We start from the raw sequence: 14234 nt of genomic DNA, 5'->3' as shown, positions 1-14234 counted from the left end.
TAATAAGCGTTTAACGCACAAGGTCAACGAGCAGATGGTCGTCTAATGCAAACATTATTTGGTATTAAAAGAAGCCCTTTTCTATGTCAATATGTTACCAACCATGCGGTTTCAACAATATTACGTAATCTCTTTACTGCGCTTCACGGCCCTGTAATCAGCATTGACTTTTATAACTCTCAATCCCTTTCATTCGTAAAATCCACGTATGTGCTATGATACTGCTATTTACTTAGTTACTATAGTATTCATCATTCATAAATGATGATGCTCTCCTGAGAAAAGTCAACAAAGAGTATATTAAAGTATACAAATTGATACTCAAACACAGTACATGTAGTCTTTATTCTCTTGCTCTTCTTACCCACTGTGATGACGACACAATATGACCGGAGAGAAATCTAAGTTGGATTCCAAAACCTAACACTAATTGTCAATGGTACCCTTTTTAGTTGTGACGGACTGTGACAATGTGTCTATATTACGACGTAAGATAAATAAAAATATAGAAAAATACTAATATCAAAAGATGTAATATATATAAAATAACAATAATTTTACTTTAAGTTCAAAATTAATAGAATTAACTTTAAAAAAAAAAATCAGTTAACAGTTTACTGTGAGTCGGAAGGAAGTAAAATAAATCAACGATTGACCAGACAGCTGCATGCGCCGGCGACGATAAGACGTCATATATTTTTCCATAACCAAACTAAACCAGCGAGGCAGTCTAATCATTTTATAACTATGAATATTACATAAAATATTTCAACAGTTTAACTTGTAGATTCTTATTACCCCTACAAAGTTTGTTCGAATTAATGTCGAAAAATAGAAAACATTCAAAAAGTTACTAAACTTTAACATGATTGTATCAATTTCGGAATTGTGATCAAACTATTCAACGATGGATGTTATCGTAATCTACAATTAAAACTTGTACCTCCCGTAATTTCTAAATGGCATGCAATACACATATTACGGAATAAAGTTACATAATTTTTAATAACATCGGAAATTAATATATCTTATTACTTTCGAAAATTAGTTAAACCCATGTGTTTAGTTTTACGAAGGCTATATAAAAATTAACATTCGATGCAAGTTCAGGTCTATAATAACTTCATCGTAACGTTGCTCGTGATCACATGATGTAATTATATATTAAAGATTAAACTATGATTCAACTTCTTAATTTTTTTTTTTCAGATTTCTATAAGCATCTGGTCTGTCACCATTCAGTTTAAAAAAAAATAGGAACAGCATTGTTTAAGCCCAGTAAATAACAGTTATAAATAAAGCCGAATGTGTTTAATCACCTAGCGATAGGTTTTTTTATGCAAATACCATTCGTTTTAACTTACGAAAATGAAATGTCATTGAAAAACGATTCCCACCTGTATTGTGAGATAATTTGGTTATAAAGTGGGCTGTGATTACACAATGTTAATGATACAAGGCCAATTACCAGTCAAATACTTGCAATGATTAATTAATGATCACTTCGACAGCTTCAATAGTAGTTTTCACGTAAAAACAAGTAGTAAATTGAATTGTATAATATTTCTTTATTTTTAAAGACAACTGGTTTATTTTCGAATCTCGTTACGATTATTGTAAAAGAAAAAAAAAATGTCTCATTTTACATTTCGTAAAATCAATTTATCGATTTTAAACATTGGATGAATCATTGAGTTCCTGCGAAGTAGTCTATTTATAAACGTCGAAAGATCGCAATGAGGGCAAGAGTCCCGATGTATCGGCTCTATTTACTAGATAAAGGGTACAAGTTAACTAACAGCATTAAGTGCATTATCTTGTTGGGGCAGCAAATAGGTAAACTGGATTACGGTGAATAATTAGTACGTTCAACTGACGACCTTGAATTATCAAACGTTTTGTATTCAGATAACACGAATTTAAATAAGAAAATATTCAAAAGAAACGTTTGAAAAATATGTAAAACATAAATCATAATATTCTGTATTGTTTGACTTATTCGATTATTAACTCAGTTAAATGTATTAAAATATAGAACAAGAAATATTCATAACAATTTTAAGTTGAGAATAATATGAACACGTGAATTTAACTATTCTTAATAATGACAATAACAAAATATATTTGCTTAAGAAGCTTCATACTTATATTGTAATCACATATATATGAGGTTAAATAATTAGTATGTCTGTATGAATACGTATAATTAAATATTTTTATCTTATAAATTTAACTTTCTCAAATCGGTATAGAATTTCATCTCAGCAAATTAAACATGACCGTTCTCATAAGTAGGTTATTTTTACTTTTGTGGTACGAAATTCCAGCTAAAGTTCTATTGGATGTCGTCCAAAACTTATTTCATTAATGGATGTACCAAGTATAAACCCAATTCGAGTATATTTTAAAGTCTATGTACCTACTATTCATTTTTGTTTTAATAAATTGTTAAGTATTCCATAGACATTTAGGATGTGGTGTCATTCAATATAACATGTTATAGTGGCAACGAAACTTTAGTGGCAACGAAATTAAGATTATACTAATGACCTTTAATTATATTTAAATAAGACTAAATTAAAATTTCATTAAACATAAAGTTTATTTATTTATACAATTAACATAATAATACTATTCGTCCGTGGCACAGGTTTCGCAATCACGTTTATTATTTAATCACACAATTATTTAATGATAAAGATAATATATAAGAATAAAGATATAGGTTCTAAAACTTTTTGGGTTTTGATTATGCGACATTTAATTAAAAAAATATTTTAATATTCTAAGATACAGATAAGGTGTGTGGGGGAAAATGTGATTGTATATTTACAAAGTAACATTTGAAAGTATTATTTTTATGGGAAAAGGAAAAAGAATAACAAAATCCAATAAATTACAGTTGACTACGTGACCGTACTCGTAAAATCCCGTTACCGTTGAACCGTTAAATATTGATAAATAAATTAAATCGATATCTTTTTGATGCCGTCGTTTAAAATTTAATCTAAATATTTCACCTTTTAAAATATAAAAAAAACTTTGATTAATACTTTAAAATATATCTCAAAATGTAACCAAGATATAAATTTTAGTAAAGTTTAATATTGCATTTATCCTTTGATTACGGATTAACTTATTTGATTAAGAACTTTACCCTTTAAAGTACTTTTAGATAAAGCAGACATTCAATGTCGAAGTCAAGTTGAACGTGTATTTTACAAAAAAGCTTTGAAGTTAAAGTGAAATACTCAAGAAATACATACTTTCTTTAACTTTGAGCACTTGCTTAATTTACATTTTGTATTTAAAAATGAAAACATTTTGACATAATAAGTTAGAACTTCTGTATTTACAGGTTATGTCAATTTCATATTTATACATTTTAAAATATAATTGTAACTATACTCGTACAGACTATAATATATTAATAAATATTTCACATATTAATAATAATCATGTATTTAGTATTTAATTGAGTAGACACAGATAGAAATAAAAAAGAAAATGTACAAATCATCTCCCCGTGGAATGTCGGAAAACTTACTATCAGAATTTCCCGTTGAATCGCAATTCTAATTCGCTAAACGAAACCTGAACCAGCCTTCGACTCATTAGTGGAGCCAATAAGATGGTTTACATGATTATTGTACTGAGGGCCAATTCTATTAACTTTTAACGATAATGATACATTCTCCATTCTGTTCCGAGTAGACTTCCACTATTTTTTTTACAAAAATTAACCTCAACTTAAACGTATTTGAGGACCAATTCGACTTACTATCCCGGTTATATTTCGATCCAACTTTGAGCGAACCGCAACAGTGTGGTTGCGTTTGTAGATTCGATAGCGATGAACTGTCAATCTGTTAGTATAATTGTGGCCCTGTTACTCGATCCAAATGTTTCAATTGCAAGTAGTACGAATATAAATTTGAAATTAGAGAATAAAATTCGCTATGACATTCTCAGGCCCCGGTCCTTCATATTTCTTTCAATGTGTAGTGACACATAAAACGATGGGACGTTAATACGACACGACCGGTGAGACTTTACGCGCAGAAACGACGGCTATCGATTTTTTTCCTATCTTTGGGATACTACTGAAAATATATTGACAGAACTACCCAATGCTATTAAATTGGTTTAACCTGAGGTTTGAACCTCATGTTATAAGTTAGCTACTAAAACAACGAGACAACGCGAAATGCTATATAATTTTGCGGAGCAGTAATCGTAACGTCGACTTATCTACAAAACTCGTGTATGTTATGTACTCATCGTGTTTGTAGCTCCCAAGGAATCATCATCACCTGACCAGGTCTTTTGTCCTAATATTTTATTAAGCGCAACGGAATCCTTTTTTTTATGGCATTGGTTGGCGGAGGAGCATATGGGCCACCTGACGGTAAGTGGACACCAGCGCCCATAGACAAAGGCTCTGTAAGAAATATTAACCATTCCTTACATCACCTATGCGCCACCAACCTTGGGAACTAAGATGTTATGTCTCTTGTGCCTGTAATTACACTGGCTCACTCACCCTTCTAAATGGAACACAACAATATAGAGTACTGTTATTTGGCGGTAGAATATCTGATGAGTGGGTGGTACCTAGCCAGCTTGCACAAAGCCCTACCACCAAGTGAATCACTTAATATTTTTTATGAAAATTTTATCGTTATTTTAAAATTAATTTCTTAAGTCTAATTATTTTCACTAGGACATTCTTCTTTAATATGTTAATAAAACTTCTGTTACAAAGGTTACCTCGAAAAGATCGAAGCGATAAGGCAGCCATTGCACGCTATGAATATATTTTAGCGTATGCGATGAATTGTGTTGTACGTATGCAATAATCTTCAAAAACTTTATCGTTTGCTTTAATGCAGTTTATATGGTAATAAACTTTATTGGAGATTTTAATAAATAATATTTCCTATATCTTAACAAATCTCAACGAAAGTTCATTCGTTTATAAAATATAAAAAGCTATTAAGGTCATAATTCATTCTCTTAGTTTGAAAAAGAAAGAACGTATTTTAATACTTAAGATTGGCTGTGCAATAATCTCTCAGAGAAAAAGTTAATCTATACAGTAGTGCGTATATAAATGAGCGTACTCAAGAACAAACGGTTCGTATAACTTGACTGACTGAATGATTTCCATTGTACGTTTTAAAGTCTGACTCTGCAATTTTAAGTTGTCGGAGATCTAAATTGGTTGTAATATGACGGCATTTAGTGGCCTGAACCATCTATACAAATATTTTATAACTAACAGGGTCGTCTGGGCATATTTTATAACTTGGAAATTAAAATAAACTGCATATATAGTTTTCGCTCTGGGTTTAGCTACGTTTTATTAGTCGGTTTGCTTAAGGTTGCTTAATCTGAGTTGCTAAAGCTTGCTTAATGTTCAGGCTTGCTTCATATAAATTTTCATGAAATTTGTTTTAGTGATATTGCCGTGAAAGCCTAACGGACAGACAAACCGAAAGAGATACTTTATATTTATAACATTAAATACTTTTTTTTTTCATTGTTAAAAGATAAAGATAAAGATACGCCTGTAAAATCGATATCTGAAATTTAGGATTGTTTTCGTAAGCAAAACTGATTGATTTTAATCAACGCAAATTTTAATCCTTAGCAAATGTTATCGGATTTACATTTTGTTTAGCTCAAGGGCGCTTTCCTTTCATTTCTCTGTTATCTGACCCTCTGATCAGTATAGAGTAACACCTATAACCATCGGCTCGTAACTTAATAACTCTGCCGGGTCTTTGCTTATGTAACATGCGGAATAATTCTACTACGTTACTTTCCATACGAGTATAGACAAATATATCTTTTTTAATTTTCAAACGACTTCAAAGGAAAAAATTTGTTTATTCGGCTGTTAATTGATATATATATATATATAAATTTGTATGTACGTATAGGTATTATTATTTTGTTTACGAATCGTGTTTGATAGTTCTTCTTGTGTATTCAGCTATATCTCAAAATTCCATCTCAATTTCTTTGCTGTTAAGCATTATTATGTTTTTATTTGAAGCATGTTTTCATGCAATTTTTTTATGTAATTTGTTATTTTGGGCTATTGTGGATTTAATATAATATATTTTTATGCTTATGTATTTATGTTCACAAATAAATTTACCGGTGTAATACCATGATTATATGGATTATTATGTATAACACAAACAAACTAACACCCACGAACAAATACACAGAGAACATGTGTGTGTAATTTAACTTATACTACACAAATTTAACAATTGTATGAAATCTTAGATAATAATAATAATATATCGTAATATCCTCTGTCAATAAACGATAGTATCCAAAAATATAGTTAGGATGCAAAATCTTCATGTCAAAGTTCACAAAATTAAATGCATGCTCAACTCATAAAATATAAAGTAATAATATTTTAAACTGACAAATTTAATGACTGCCCCTATAGTAATCGGCATAAATAATATAATACTGTCCGTCATGTATGCTGTAATGAAATGCAAATAAAAATTACCATATTCATTATTATTAAACGAAATAAAATTGCAAATTATACTCGTGACTTTAAGTTACGCGTGCTAGTTTAATTATTATTGGATGAAACAGACCATTTTCATATTCCGGTTATTTTATACTAACGAAAGTGTGGAAATTGTGAAATGAAAGTCAATGAAAATGCATTAACAGTTCAATTGATTTGTCGACGCGCAATCGAATTGTGTAACAAAACAAAAATCATACAATGCGTTTGAAATTATAACACGATTATATTTCATAAATTATGTCAATTTGTATACCATTGGTGTTATTGTATACCATTCGGAAATCAAAGTATTCTGTGTAATGCAAAAATTCGTGAAATTTCACAGTGTGATACGACATTGACTATAATAAGTAATAATTATAAAACGTATACGCAATTTTGATACGTGTATCCGTATCAAAATGGCGTATCACCTTAAGCCGGCTGTCAACATTTCACGAGTGAGATACGAAGTGAATACTCACATAATTACTCTACCAATCATTGAATTGTAAAATGAGACTATAAATGCATGTATTGTGTAAATAACATACAAAACCCAGCACATGGTGACCTCTGATACTAATCATCATAGCTATCGGTTATACTGTGTAGATGTAGAAGTTAATGTTCATTTATTAGCGAGTTACAACAAAGTGGATAATAAAGCCTTCTACTAAAAAAGTACATACACACTCGTACATAGGAATATGTGTTACCTTTTTTAACAATCGGTAAGGCGGTATCTATTTTAAATATCAAGATTGAGTGTAGCACTACAAAAGAACGAAAATAAACGAGGCAACTTTATTTAATCGGTGTGCGTAACTACGCTTGACACACGCCAAACGTATAGTACTACTACTTTACTAGTGTGCGTGTACTTAGTAACCATTCGTTGGCCACTATTTTTGGGACACATTCTTCGCTTCGACAGTCTTTCTAGATATATAACTAATACACCTTTCACTATAATCCATTTTGATGTGCATAACTACCCGAAACCCTTCGAATTTTCTTATGTATTAGTTTTTGGGTGACCTGCGTTGTCTATAGTTTTTTGAAACTCAAACGTAAAACGGATGAAACTGCGAAACGTAGCTGCTTATATTATTATTAATATAACATACAAAAACGTTTCTCCGAACTGCATCTTCTGGTTGAAGTTTTATGCAGGGGTTAGGTTAGAGTTATTTAAGTTAGGTATTACAAAAGCATCTTGATTTATTAGTTATAGATAGACAGATTCCTAAGCTGTTTCTCTATGTTTAATTGATATATTACATTCACCTTGCTTATTTCAAACAATGTACTTTATTGATTATTATCATTTATGATTACTGCTTAAGGTCGTAGTGTGAAATTATAAAGGCTATCTCAAAGTACCGTCGATTACAGAAATAATTATTCAAATCAGTTAAGTAACTACCATATAATTCCATTTAAACTCCTGCTTTATATAAAATGAAACTAGATGTTTTACGCAATTTGACTCACGCTGAACATCTAGTCCCGTGATGTTATATACTTAATAGTAACTCGATAAATGCTCGCTACATAACGCAATTTTATTTTTTAAATCGCACTCTATGTTAAACTTAAATCAAACAATCTCTTCGGCTTTGTATATTAGCGTAGATACCAAACACTTACCTGATTAATAGTAATAAAACGAAAGTTGAATCTATTAAAATAATTTAATAATGAAAATAGTAATGTTATATTTAAAACTATAAATGATCATAAACTAGTATTTGATTTCCATTGTAATTATTATTATTAATAATAATACGTTCACGGATTTATCGATGCATCGCTTTATAAATGCGGTCTGTAAGTTGGTTTTTGAACTTTACATATTTAAATATTTCAGTACTTTTCAATCCAGTAACGGTTCGATTGGTATCAATTATAAATAAAGGATCAACATTATCATTTTTATGCAAAGGTAATCCATTAAATTTTTTTACAAAATAGATAGCAGGCATTCCAAAAGAAAGTTCCTCGGGTTCGTCATTTGGAAAAACGATGTAAATAACAATCGGCAGCGAATCAGGACCACTACCGATTCTAAAGTTCTTCGGTGCGTTAGCCACAATAACTTTATAATCTCTAACGTGCTGTTCGATAATAGGTATTTTGATAAAATTTGTGTCAGCTTGCGATTTAGATTCATTGAATCTATAAGCTCTTGAGGGAAATAGAATTTTCGCAATTTGATTCGTGCTACCCGTTCCAAATTCTGTGGCTTGTGGGTAAATTTCTTGAGAGTGTATTTCACTATTCGCTTCGGGTTTAAAATCTTGTGAAGTTTTAGTTAAAACTGCTCCATACGTTTTGGACTGTTTTTCTTCTTTCGTTGAGACAGCGTTAAACTTCACTATTAAACCGTTATTAATAGGTATTGCGAAGGCGAACATTATTATATAAAACAAAGGTACGAGCTGAAAAAGAGTTATTTTCTTTTATAAAAATGAAAACACTAAGATATAATATTAAAATAAAGAAAACCTACGTCTTTCAAAGGAATTACAATTGGAGACATATTTCATAAGTGTCGACCATCAACTAACAAATTCCACAGCAGGCTACCTATAGTTGTTTGTTTTGTTTTGAAAGACAAAGCATAAGGATGTTTAAGAGTTTCAAATGTTAAAATTAAACACACTTATCATCGTAAATTGGAACTGTTTTCAAACGGATCATAAATTGTAGCTGTTGCTTTAGTATCAATCCGTATTGTACAAAATGTATTCTTGTTGAGAATTTTGGTATTAAAACCAAAATACAAAATTCTTACACTGTTTAGCGTCATTTATCTATAAACTATTCTTTTTTTTATAATATAAATAGGCGGACGAGTATATGAGCCACTTATTGGTAAGTGGTCACCATTCATTAACAATTGCGCAGTAGGAAATATTAACCATTCCTTACATCGCTAATGCCCCAGAAACCTTGGGAACTAATATGTGATGTCCCTTGTGCAAAACGGAACACAACTATTCTGGGTACTGCTGTTTGGCGTTAGAATATATGATGAGTGGGTGGTACCTACCCAGACGACCTATCACAAAAGAAACTGTATTTATGTATGAAAAGTAATAGCTATATATCCCACAACTGGGTTAAGGCCTCCTCTTCTATGGCGGAGAAAATTTTCATCCGACATATGACCTTCACGTTTTCCTTTACCGCTGAGCACGAGATGAATTGTAAACACAAATTAATTATGTGAAATATCAGAAGTGTCATATCTGGCTTTGAACTTACAATCTTTTTTTAAAATTCACGTGTATCACTCTGCTATGTCAGCTAAATTAGAAGAAAAATAAATAGATTTAAAATATTTTCGAGCATAATCACGTTTAAATATCGAAAACGAATGTTTTTGTTTCGTTAGCTAAAAATGAGATGTAAATGGATCACAATCTCCTCCGACAGAACATGAATTACATTACCGCGTATAAAGTATAGGAAAAGATAAATCTAATCCTATAGTATACCCCTGTAATACATGCCCAGATTATGTCAAGATTTTTTACGTCATTTTAATAGAAGTGGTAGTTGTATAGTTAGTTCAGAAGTAACTCACTCTCAATACGTCGTAAGTACAGTTCGAAAAATTTATTTCACACCTTAAACAAATAATCATTTTTGACGCGTTCCAAGAATGTCCCGTTCATGAAAATTTGTTTTACGTTATGCTTGAATTCGATCAAAATTTTTTGATTCGATCTATTTTTGCTCAAGTCGGGGTCAGGTAAATGAATAATTTTTTGTATTTTTTTGTTTTATTCTAAAAAAAAATTATATATTATATTAAATTTATAAGAATATTTGGCTATATTTATAAAGGTGGGCTTGGTACTTATTTCTCTTCCTCATTTGATTAGTACGATTTTATTTGAAAATAGAGCGTTACTTAATGTGGAAATAAACGATATAATTTAGCTTGATTTTTACAAATATAATAAAATATTAACTCTTAAATGAAATTACTCGAATTTTAAATTATTTCCTTAATTTCACATTATTAGACATAATTCCATAATGACCTATTGAACTGATTTGAAAATAACCATAAATTCTAATAAATTATTTGTTTTTAAACAGTGGTAATAACCGGCGCTTGACGGTTGTCGTGTTTGTCAAATCCTAAAAACATACATGATCATAAATAACAAAACGTGTCAACGTGTGCTGTGAAAAATCCCGGATAATAGTGGTCAGAGATGGTAATGTTTACACTGTTATGCCTCAAATTCTACAGCCGTTATTTTTGCGTCAGATTAAAGTATCGGATTGTTGTACTTTTGAATTATGAATGTAGGTGAATAGACAGGTCAGCTGTCTTTGTACGCATTTACGCACAACCACTGTTGTAAGATACTTCATAGCATTTCTTTTCTAGTATATATTAAATAGAAATAGACACACCGTTCATACTACATTTTTTATCTATTCATACAACTGTAGTTTATAAATCTATTATTTGATTATATTATAGTGCGTATATATGTAACGAAGTATAACCGTCATAAAAAACTAATTTAACAAAAAACAAAGTGTTAAATGTTCGTTTAAGCAAATTTCCGAGCTACTTAAAAGACTGTTATTTATGACTAACTCGATGCAGCAGTACTGCGTCGACTTGTTAACGAGTTTTATAAAATACAAAACAAGACTTTAAAAACTTTTTAAAAATAACTTTACTTTGTTAATGTTACACACAACTAATTAAATATCATAATATATTAAGTTTGAAGCATCAGTTTTATTTAGTAGGATTGTTTGAATCCTAAATCTTCTTAATAAAGTAAAACTTGATAGACAAGGATGAAATTTTGCAAATAAATTCCTTATGGGATTTAAGTGAGCCCAAAAACGGATTTTTCAAAATAGGAGATTAATTTAAAATAAAGATGAAAAATGAATGAATTAAAGAGGGATGAAAGTTTGTTGTAACAGTCATTTAAGAAATTAAAAAATTATGTTTTGGCATCTGACGTATTAATATAAAATAAAATTGTTTACTTACCTATACCCATTTTTGTTGTGTTCGGGTTTGAAGAATGAATAAACTAGTATAACAGGCTCAAAGGACATAACATCTCAGTTCCAAGGTCCATTATAAGAAAAACTTAAAATTTCATACGACGCCAATGTCTATGAGCAGAGGTTTGTTGTTGGTGGAATTTTAATTGTACATCTACATACATATCCCTATCAAAGTCAAAGTAAGAAATTATGCTCTAAAAATAAGGTTAATAAAATTATATTTGTATTTGAAATGGCCTGCAGGCAATCGTTTCATTCTCAAGGTGTGTCATCATCTAAAAGTCATTGGTTATGTAATATCCTTTCGCGAACTCACATAACATTATCAAATATAGTGTATTGAGGAGCGACAGGCAATATTTTCAATTATTTAATATTTTTTAACATGTTTATAAATTGCAGAACGAACTAAGTCACTATATTTTACATATATTATAATTATATACCTATTACATTTGTTAGCATTACATACCTTCCTTCCTTAACTAAATTTGTATAATATTTCATTCAATTTGTCATATTAGCTGACGTTTATGTTTACTGCTCCGCTACTTAGTGTCGTTGCGTGAAGGTATATATTATATAGTCTACAATCTTCCTCGATAGATAGAACATCTAACGTAATAGGAATAATTCAAACTATATTTAAATCGATTTGCAGTGCGATTCTGTAAGAATTAATTTCGTATCTTACTCGAAAAATACTGACGTATTTTTTTCTTGTTGACCGTCTTACAGTAATACGCCATTTTGATATGTGTATCGTATAGCTTTTTGTATATATTATAGTGAATGTCGCATATCACGTCCTGAGTTTCGAGTTTACTCTTCCAGAATAGCTCTACTGATGATTCTTAATATTGGGGCGCTTACTCACACAGACTCAAGCTTTATATTATAATAATATGGTTATATGAGAATGTTATCTAAAAACAAAACACATTTGCAATAATAATAATGAAATAATATGTTTTTTTAAATGTTTCGAAATTTTTGTTTTAATTTTAATCATATTTCCGAGCGTGACCTTTAAATGTATAAAGAACTGTATAAAAACTGACAATTAGTTCGAATTAAAAATACAAATCACCATATTATATACTATCACTAGACATCTGACATAATTATATATGATACCTTAAATCAATGTTTATTGAATTACGTTATGATAAAATGATACCAATAAATAAATAAAAAAAATAAAAACATTAGTTTCGTAAATCGAATGATCGATATCGAATCGATTAACAGCGATTTGAACAATTTCTTTTTATTATCTAACTTGAAAATTAATCAAAAATAAAAAATTGCTACTATTCAACTTTTGGTTATTCAATTTAATATCTAATTTCATTTTATTCGTTTTAAATTTTCTGTTAATCTACAAATCTTGGTAAACTAAAAGAAAGAAAATATAATTAATAAAAAAAACTCGCAATTCAAAAGTGCGAAGGCTTATATAATTTGAAATGTTAGCTTATTATAATATATGTTTAAGACTGATTTTATATCTAGTGCTAAAATTCATTAAAGAGTTTTGTGATAACTTAAAGTGCAATGCTTGCTTGAGATTGAATGTGCTTAAGAATTACAATGTTCAATAAAATGTTTCTTAAGCTAAGTTAAGCATATTACCGTTCAGTCAAATATTAAGCACCCTTAATTTTAATTCTTTACGTTAATTAACAAAAAAAATCGCTTTACGAAATTCTGATGAGGTAAAAAGATTTGACTCAATTTTTATCCAAAAATACTTTTCATTTTTATTAATCAAATTCACTAATTAGCTCTTACGTCTGATATTTTGAAAGCTTACGTTTATTAAATTAAATTAAATAGTAATTCCAAGCTTTTTAATCATCTTTATAATACTGTAATATGTGATATCTTAACATGCCTACATTTATCAAATTAGTTTTAATTCATTAAGAAATCTAATAATTTACCAATGGATTACACGCTGTCGGAAATTCTATTTGATCAAACTCAGAACGTGCTAGTAGTAATTACGTGAATTTAAGCACAATTATCTCACAACTGACACAAATAAATAACTAAAGAGAGAAAACTATTTAAAATAACGAACGATAATTAAAAGCGACACTCACAAAGATGACTCTCCATATCGATTGATATTTTTAATAAGATCTTCTTATGTACACTTTTATATACCTATATAAATTTTACATACTTTTTATTTACGTAATGTTTTTTAAATCAAGAACTTTAATAAGTTACACTTACAAATTCCGATTAGAAATAATTACTGTACAACGATAGCAGCATTTCGTTGGTCAATCGCAATATCAAACTAAATATGAACCAGCCCTCGTGTCATCCGTGGAGGCAATGAGAATCGAACACCCTGTTTGTTTGATTTCGTTTAATTATTTAAATCTGGTTTCAACAGTAAATCATAATTATGTGACGCCATTTATATATAGTATATATACTACATGTACATGTGAAAAACTAAGAAGTGTGTCAGCTATATGACATATCATATGAGCGTTATCGGGTGTTTGTATTCAGGAGACAGATTCAATATCCGCTCTAGCAAACGTTTATCAAATATCTATACCTGAACACCGCTTACAGACAACTGTTATGTATGTCATGCATTAAA

General features: G+C 29.7%; 2 protein-coding genes and 1 long non-coding RNA gene across 4 annotated transcripts in view; 2 read left to right on the top strand and 1 right to left on the bottom strand.

The window, feature by feature from the left end:
- The window catches only part of LOC113404070 (uncharacterized), a 282204-nt gene that overhangs the window by 159315 nt on the left and 108655 nt on the right, over positions 1-14234 (top strand). The gene's annotated exons all lie outside the window — the stretch shown is intronic.
- Positions 1-14234, top strand: part of LOC113404050 (frequenin-2) — a 178136-nt gene that overhangs the window by 137341 nt on the left and 26561 nt on the right. The window lies entirely within an intron of this gene.
- Positions 8350-8985, bottom strand: LOC135194675 (uncharacterized). Its single transcript, XM_064220480.1, has one exon. It carries the CDS (start codon positions 8965-8967, stop codon positions 8350-8352), a length of 618 nt encoding a protein of 205 aa, XP_064076550.1. The 5' UTR covers positions 8968-8985.

The sequence above is a fragment of the Vanessa tameamea genome, chromosome Z, assembly GCF_037043105.1.
Source record: "Vanessa tameamea isolate UH-Manoa-2023 chromosome Z, ilVanTame1 primary haplotype, whole genome shotgun sequence".
In the NCBI taxonomy this organism is placed as follows: domain Eukaryota; kingdom Metazoa; phylum Arthropoda; class Insecta; order Lepidoptera; family Nymphalidae; genus Vanessa; species Vanessa tameamea.
The sequence above is the reverse complement of the archived record's forward strand: the minus strand, read 5'-3'. Positions and strand labels throughout refer to the sequence as shown.

What these genes read in the sequence shown, in the direction of transcription:
- LOC135194675 (XM_064220480.1), bottom strand. Translation starts at nt 8,967, where the DNA reads ATGTTCGCCTTCGCAATACCTATTAATAACGGTTTAATAGTGAAGTTT.